We start from the raw sequence: 8,693 nt of genomic DNA, 5'->3' as shown, positions 1-8,693 counted from the left end.
AGATGGCACACAGTCAGCTTCAAGAAGCTGATCCAGCTATTTGAGTTTCCAAACAGCATCTGAGCTCCTCGGAGACCTTGCTAATTGGAATACAGGACCAGGGAGCAGGGAGCAAAACCGAAAGGAAGAATGATTTCTATGCTTATGCTTTTGGTAAATTTGTTTTCTTCAATCCAAGTAATCAGATAGGAAGAATGATTGCTTTGTGTTTTATTGGTTGGTTGGTTTTTGTTCGGTTTCTAGATTGGTTTCATTTTGATTGTTTAATTTTTCTTCTCCTGGTGTGAAAGCCACCAGAGAGTTTTGCATGAGGAAATATGACAGTACTTAATGAAACTCAGCACCTAAGGGCATAAGGCAGTTGAAGGTTTCTTGTTTGTGTTTGTTTTGTTTTGTTTTGTTTTGTTCTTTCAATCAGCACCAATCCCATAAATGATCTACGCTTGGTGTAAGGTATAAAACTTTTTTTTTTCTCTCTTTTGGAGTGGAGACAACTCCTCCTCCTCCACCCTATAAACCATAGTGTGGGATTTTTCAATACTGTTTCTTATGTGTAAAAAACAAAAGAAAGGTTTTCTTTTTGTTTTTACTTACAAAACATAGAGAATTTCTTTGTGTACATACAGCGACTGGAAAGAAAGCTTATCTGAAGGGGTTGTGACGTATTATTATTATCTTTTTTTTTGTACTGGTGGTGGTGGTGGTGGTGGTGGTGGTGATGGTGGTCATGGTACTGTGTATTGGGGGAAGGGAGGGTTAAATTTCTTGTGAGCGGTGTTTACCGCAAACCCAGCTTCAGGCCCCCGTCTCAACGTGGGTCAGGATGCTTTCAGAGTGAAGACTCATACTGTAGCAACTCATAGAGGAGTGGTCCGTCTCGGTACCGAATGCCGACCGCGGTGGGGGTGACATACTGCAGAATGTTAATAGTCCTTCTCAGCCTCCTGTCTACAAAATGGGCATCCCAAGCTGGGTATCTCTTCCTTGGCATGTCAATCTTAATGAGGGGCCCTTCTGGGTGGTAAGGACGCCCTGACGGGGTAGAGGGCCCCATGGGTCTCACTTGGAAAACGGGCAAGCAAGTGTCAGCCGTGAGATCCTCCTGTTGTTCCGTGACGGCTCTGGTGGGCGTGACCTGGGTCCCCCGGTACCCAGGGGTTTGAGGCGCCATGGGCTCAACATCGGGGGGCAAAGGGATGCCCCAGAGCAGCTCGGCACAACAGGAGCTGGCAAAGATCTTAGCTCGTGGCCCCATGGGATGCAGCACACTGTAGTATAAGAGCATCAGTGTGATCCCAGCCACAAAGCTAACAAAGACACAACACAGTGCTGGCACCGCATAGGAGTCAGTGGTCTCCGGGTTTCTGTAAAAATACCAAAGGAACGTCAAGGCAGCGTTCTCGGTCAAGACTATCGTGTAATACGCAAACATTCGATATCGAGTCCGCCCTTCCTTGACGTTAAACCAGCAGAAAATGTACACAATCCCTACCACCATGTTGAAGAGGATCTCCTCCCACTTGGACATGCAGAAGTCTGTTCCGCCATGGATGATCCAGAAGGCCATGGCGCACCAGTGGACCACCACAAAGATCCCGAAGTAGAGCTGGAAGATGGAAGCAAAGAGAGCAAAAGAGATAACTCTGGATGAGATGGTGAAGAGGCGCCAGAAGAGGTGGATGAGGGCCCCTCTGTAGCTCATGCTCTTCTTGTCGTCCCTGGAGTCCCGCAGCAGCTTGTGATAGGAGGCTAGCACCCAAGCCAGGGACATCAGGGAGGTCACAGAGGAGACACCTGCCGGAAAGACACAAACCCACACAGTCAAAACCTTGAACGGCCACCGCGCACAGCAGGGCTGCTGTCTGAGGAGACGTGCCCACACACCGTGATCTACAGGAGGAAGGAGAAAGAAACACAGCATCAGGACCAGGCTTGAAAGGCACAGAGCTGCCGCTCCCTACGCTGACTGCTGTCGGCTCTTGTTGGTGGTGGCTTGAAGCTTCATTTCAATGACTCGGGTTGGAATTTCTGCAGATCTTTGACTCAGGGGGTGAGTTGAGGCTGGTGTACTTTGCCAGGGGGTTGAGAACTAGGGTCACTGGGCTTGTCGGGCCTCAGTGAGGTGGCACGTTGGCTGTGGACAGCACTGCAGGGGTTTTATCTGTGGGAAACAAGAGCTCAGACTGATTTTTGCTGGTCTCCCTCTGTGCTAGCAGCTGGTGTACTTAGAAAAATCTAGCATGGCCAACAGCTTCCTTGCTGTCTCAGTTCCACAATGGTTCTTCCGTCAGAGAAAGTTCTGGGAACACTCTGCTTTGGGATCAGTTCACGCGGAGCCCCAAGGAGCCCTTTCCTGACCATTCTCCCTAGTCGCTTGCCTCCTTTTACCACCCTTGTCAAGACTCCTGGAATAGCTCTTCTGTTTACTAGGCCAGCTTTTAAAAATTCATTCTGGTCTTCCTGGGCCTCTCCACAATTGCTGTTGCTTTTTACAACCAACCACTGCCCAAACCTCCCTTCGACCTTGGCTTGTGAGCACTGGCCTGTTGTTTACCTCCAATTTCAACAGCGAAGTCACTTGTAATTTGGGGATGCCCCTTCCCCTTGCTGCTTTGGCCAGGTTTCTAGGCCTCTGCTCTTCATTGCCTGCCTTTCCTCTCCATGCACAAGTGTTCCGAGAGGTCAGATGCTGCCAATCTCAAGCGACGCTTTAGGAACTGCTTTAGGACAACTTGATTGATAACTGCTAATTTGATGCTTCCCAGTATGCATCAGTACAATAAAAAAGCTAGCGGAGTCTCTCTAAAGCTGCCCAGGAACAATAATTAGTTAAATGCTGTATTATCATCTCCTCACAATCAAGATTCTCCCCTCACCCCTAGACTCTTCCATGTATTACCTCCACTCAGTCAACAAAGCTGACATTTTTCTGAAACTAAATGCAATTGGAGGCCTGAAGGCTTCCCACCAAGTTCCCGACCTTCACACCAGGTTCAATTTCCCCCTCAGCATGCTTCCTGGCTGTTGTCTTTCTTAAGGCCAAAGGTCAGATCCAAGAGCCCCATTCAGTCTGCAAGAGACAATTAAGCTGCTTAAAGCTCCAGCCTTCCATTTGTCTTTGCTGGTTCTACTCCCACCTTCCCATTCCTTTCCAAACCTCCATGTAGAATCAAAGGCCTAGGTCATTTGACACTCTGCCGAGCCTTGCCCTTGCTTCTCCATGGTCATCTGACTAGCCTTACCCTTGCTTCTCCATCTCACACAGTCCCTCTTTCCACCATTTCAAGGAGATGCTCAGATTTTCAGCTTGCAGAATGTTTTGAGAACGACGGTGGCAACAAATGTACAAATGTGCTTGACACAATGGATGTATGTATGGATTGTGCTAAGAGTTGTACAAGCCACCAATACAATGATTTTAAAAAGAAAGGGAAAAAAAAGAAACAATGAAACAAAATCAAAATAAAGTGGCAATGATATAAAAATAATAATAGAGTCTGGTAATAAGAACACACATATTTTCAATACGCATAGGAACAATCTGAACGGTTTACTGCACAAGGCGTTTGCTATGCTCTTGTAATAACAATGAAGATCAAACTAAATAGAGGAGAAAGAATCCCAAATTCTCCATGAACTGACTTATGAAGGTGCTTAATGAGTACTGATGGTGATTTCCCCCTCATTTCTGAACTGTAAGGTTGGCAGTTTGAAACCACCAGCTGCTTCTCAGCAGAAGGATGAAGCTTTCTAATTCTGTAAAGAGGCACAGGGGCAGTTCTACCTCATCCTTTGTCTTGTTAGGCATTGGAATCTACTAGATGGCAGTGAGTTTTCTCTGAAACATCCCTGAGAGACCCCACTTTTCAGGTGTCTCTGAGATGTCTTTATGACATCACCCTCTCCTGATGACCTCTTGATGTAAATAGGGACCCGCATGGAGGGGCTGTTGTCAGTGCTCTCCAGCTGGCTGACTCAGGGAGACTGTGTGCACAAAGGATAAGACGATTGTCATCCATAGGGTTTTCATAGGGGGATTCCAAAAGTAGATCTCCAGGGCATCCTTCCTAGTCTATTTTCGTCTGGAAGTGCCACTATAACCTGTTGAACGTCAGAGAACCATGCTGGTCTCCATTAATACAGTTGTGGTGTCTGTGCCTGCATTGCACTGGTTGGGGATTAAACCCAGGTCTCCTGAATGGAAGGCCAAAAAACATCTCCCTCTGACATGGCAAAGATGTTTGCCAAATGTTGCAAGATATCACTGCTGGGCCGAGGGGGCCTTGCTAAATAGTTCCATGCAAGACCATTATTCCGACCAGTGGCCCAGGGAGCCTGCTGACAAACTGATGGCCAGCCTCTATCTCATGTCTTTGTCTCATCTTGTCCCATTCCCCACCCCCCACCAAGGTATGAGTCACCAGGCATTATGTCCAGGAGGAGCTTTATAGACACTCACCTTCAACATTCACATTCAGCAGGAGAGAGCTGGCTCACCCAAATCATTAACCATCATTAACCAAGCCGAAAGCCTGACCCCAGAACAGTGTTCTCACAACATCATGCCACTCTAGTTTTTCCATTCTTTCTCCCCTTTAGGAGCACAGCCTCCCTGAAACCCCCTGGGGACCACCTTTACCCAGGGTCATGCGAATGAAGGCCATTAGCCTTCTATAGTGGTGGTGTCTGTTCTGGTGTCCAGCCACTGCCCCTTAGGGCTTTGAATTTCAAGACACACCTTTGTCATTGTGAAAATGCTCCAAGTTAAAGGGAAAGACAGGCAAGGGAAGACTTCTGACACCTGTCCCATGTGCCAGAGTGTTGGAGCAGAGCCGATCCAAGACCACAAAGAATGCAATTGGCTGGAAGGAGCTGGAATGGCCAACAGTGCACAGGAAGGTGATTGAGTGGCATTTCCCACTCACTTCCTGCCTGCCCTTCCAGCCAGCCTCAGGGTCCAGGAAGATCCTATGGGGATGGGTGATTGTCTCGGGGTGGTCAGAACCTTGAACCTTGCCATTCTCTATTACACCACACTACCAGGGAACTCCCAGTTCCATCCCAGGCTCTGAGTAATGTGTGTGTGTGTGTGTGTGTGTGTGTGTCTGTGTGTGTGTGTGTGTGTATGAGAGAGAGAGAGTGAGAGAAACGGACACTATTGGAGGCCTGAGTCATTGATTTCCAGAAAGAAGACCAGAAAACCAGATCCACTTTACTGGATGCTTAACGGAGAGGGAGAGTGGCTTTAACTCTCCAGGGAACCAATGATGGGAAGCTATTAGATAGTTTTGCTTTGAACCTGCCCTGTCTGTAACATTGGGCACACTGTTGAGTCTGGTCAGTGGACCAATGCCCTGGGGCTTGGTCACTTCTGCACATTTTCCCTGAGTGAAGCCTGTGGTCTTACAAACCCATGGGGTTGTAAGTGCAATTCTTCCACAGCAACAACAGGGCAGCCTCCAGTTACGGGGACTCAGGGCTAGGGACTCCACTTGAGGCAGTAGCAAGACAGAAGATGTGCTCCTTTCTCTGAAAGCTCCTTCGCATTTGGGGCTTCCATTTTGTTTTAGCTCCAATGTAAGATCAATTGGTTCTTAGGGCACGGTCCTGCTTGGGGCTCGCCCCAACTGAAGATAAGGGTGCTGTAGCAAAAGGCGGTCCCTGGCGATCAGAAAGAATCGCTTCAGGAGTCTTAAAAGCTCATCTTCACGGAAGCAGCCATCTAAGTGAGGCATCAACTAAGTCCCCATGAAAGAAACAGCCTGTGCGATCCGAGAATGGAAAACAATGATATTCAAATCCAGAGGAGGAACCGGTATCAGAGCATAAATTCTGATCATTCAGTTTGCAGTAGGCTGTGGAGAACAGTGGAAACCCAAAACCGATGTGTCTGGTTCCCACATGGACGAAGCCTCTGGTGAACCCCCTCTAGCCATAAGCCAGGGACGAGAAGAGAACGTTAGAAAGTTGATTATGGCAGATGAAGTTAGGTCCACATGTAACACCTTATCCTTTGATCTTCTCCTCTGACTCGTTTTTAAAGTTGTTTCAGTTTTCAATACTTTCTGCTTTCTTTTCCATTGAGGTTTTTCTTTGGTTTGGTTTGTTACAGCTATTGGCTTTTGTTTGTTTGCTTGCTTGCTTCTTGTTTGTGTTTTGTACTGTTTTCTGTATATGAAGTCCAGGATAGGCAAACTACAGAGACAGAAACTGGATTAATCATTACCTAAGGTCATGGCATGGGAGGTTGGGGGCAAATGGGGAGCTAACAACAATGAGCACGAGAAGAGAGTGTTCTGAAATTGATTGTGGTGATACGTGCACAAATCTTAGTGTGATTGAATGATTAAAGTATATGACATGTGAAGTATCAGCTAATAAAACAATTTAAAGAACGAATAAATGAATAAAGACTCCTGGTCTTGTGCCGGGTGTCCCTGGAGAACAATAAGCAAGGTTAACAGAGTATTTACATGTATGTGTCAGGCACCAGACAAATGTTCTACATGCACTATCTTATTGACAATAACCCTATGAAGTAGGTACACTGTTTGGTTCCAACTTTTCAGATGAAGAAGCCTAAGAAATGTGGTCAATCCGTGCATCTATGGAGAGGTAGAATAAGGAGTCAAGTACAGGGTTATTATCTCAAAAAGAACCTTTTGTGAAGCGATTATCCAGCTACCAACCTCCATCAGGGAGGAGGTAAGGGGAGGGAAAAGAAAGTTCCAGGCCCACTGAGTACGAGAGATTTGAATCCTTTGCCAAGAGTGGAAAGTGTCATCTCTGTGGGTATCTGAAAGAGGCCCTTGATGAGTAAGCTGAAAACAGACTTTGAATTCTACCCGGCCTCCCTTAGGACAGTATAACATAAGCCCCTAAGAGTGAGGGGACGCCAGTAGAATCCACTGAGACCTTTCCCCAGTGTTAAGTGATTGATCTTCCAAGGCCTGCAGTGGAGGAGGATTTTACAGAAAGGAAATGCAGGGCTTTCCCTCTCTGCAGTGGCTCACTTGGACGATGCTCTGCCTTGCCTGAGGTCAACCCCAAAGTCAATGCATTCTCCCAGAATGACCCAAACTATGAACAGGCTATGGAGTGGGCACTTCAGTCCCCACACTGACATTTCAGGACAGGCTTGGAAGTATTCCTGATTGGTTCCCATGGAGGATTCGTCATCTTCTGCATTCCAAAGATCAAGTTGGAAATTGTTAAGCACTTCACGTTCAACTGTGACAAATTCTGGGCAGTGACCTTCACGGCTTTGGCTTCCTCGCTTTCCATGGTGCAAAGAGGTGGGGCCTGCAGTTTGCCAACAGAGCTGACCAGAGTCCAGTCCAGGCCTTGGGAAAGTCACTAAGCTGTAGCCTCCTGGGAAGAGGTAGCCTTGGGGCTCTGCCCCAGGTGCTAAGGTTTCTAGAAATGCTGGGACCACCCCTTATGCTCAAGGAGCAGAGCAAGAGATGCTCAAACCTGTGGTTGGACACCTCTCACACAGGAGATGCAATGGTCAGGGGAGGGCTAATATGGTGATCTCAATGCAATGTCCAAGGGTCACTGCCAGGAGGACAGCATGGGAACAAAGCAAAATGTCCCATCAAGGGAGAAGCATGGGGACAGGGTTTCTGAGACTCTACAATACAATGGGAGGAGATGAACTAAAAGAGTCAGAAGAGCCGGGTATGGTGCAGGAAGGAGGCTCAGAGGCATCAGTAGGTCCAGCATCAGGAGGGGAGAGGGAGGTTGGGGTGTAGCAAGAACAAGGCAGGGCCACTGGCCCAGGAAGGCCAAGGAGCAAGCACATGGGAGCCCTGATACACTGGCAGAAGGGAACCCCCAAGGAGAGGAGAAAATCGAATCACCAGAACTCCCCCCAGAGAGCTCTGGTCAGTCAGAAGAGTATCTCATTCACTGCCGTCAAGGCGGTGCTGATTCCAAGCAGTCCTGCAGCACAGGATAGAACTGCCCTGTGGATTTCTGAGACCGTCAGTCTTCACGGGTGTAGAGAGCCTCATCTTTCTCACACAGAGTGGCTGGTGGTTTTAAAATGCTGACCTTGTGGTTAGCAGCCCAACACACAACCCATTATGCCACCAGGGCTCCTAGAAGAGTATCCAGGGTTGGCTAGTATCTCCCTCCAAGCAGAAAGGTTGGGATTTTGCTGTGCAGAGTATACTGTGAAGTTCAGGTCTGTAACTCATTGGAACCACATAGCTCCCTTGACCCTACATTCTCTCCAGATGTTATCCCAAGTCTCGTGGTCTCGTCTCATTGATGGCCCTCAAGAGTAGACTAACTGCTATTTACTTTACTTCTGATCACCTCTACCAAGCAATCCCTAAGTACAAAATTTGACGGTCTGGTTGTGGTATCTCTCTTACTAAATCCCTGGGTAACATTTGGTATTTTTTATTTGTTCTTCCCACTTCATCCCTAGTGTTCTTCCTGGCTCTCCGACCACCCTGATGGCATCCTTTTCCTGTTGTGTTTCCTATCCCACTTTACAGATTAGGCCGTGGAAACTGATGGTGACACTGTTGGATGCAGTCACAGCCGCTGTCTGAAGTTTTAGAATCATCTGACTTGGAAGGCACTGTACCCTATGGGGGAGTCCTGATGATGTAGGTCAGGAGTCAGGAGAAAGACGAGGATTTCTGCTTCTGTAAAGATTTACAGCCTTGTGTGTGTGTGTG

The 8,693-nt window shown here is 47.6% G+C and overlaps 1 protein-coding gene across 1 annotated transcript in view; it reads right to left on the bottom strand.

Moving 5' to 3' along the window:
• Nucleotides 1-712: 712 nt before the first annotated feature.
• Nucleotides 713-8,693, bottom strand: part of XKR6 (XK related 6) — a 37,995-nt gene continuing 30,014 nt past the window's right edge. The window contains exon 3 of the mRNA XM_004707636.2: nt 713-1,794. Within this exon, the coding sequence (XP_004707693.2) occupies nt 830-1,794 (965 nt within the window). The 3' untranslated portion in view covers nt 713-829. The remainder of the gene's footprint in view (nt 1,795-8,693) is intronic.

Source organism: Echinops telfairi, unplaced genomic scaffold, assembly GCF_000313985.2.
Source record: "Echinops telfairi isolate 266 unplaced genomic scaffold, ASM31398v2 ScPeMD7_9;HRSCAF=40, whole genome shotgun sequence".
NCBI lineage: Eukaryota > Metazoa > Chordata > Mammalia > Afrosoricida > Tenrecidae > Echinops > Echinops telfairi.
The sequence above is the reverse complement of the archived record's forward strand: the minus strand, read 5'-3'. Positions and strand labels throughout refer to the sequence as shown.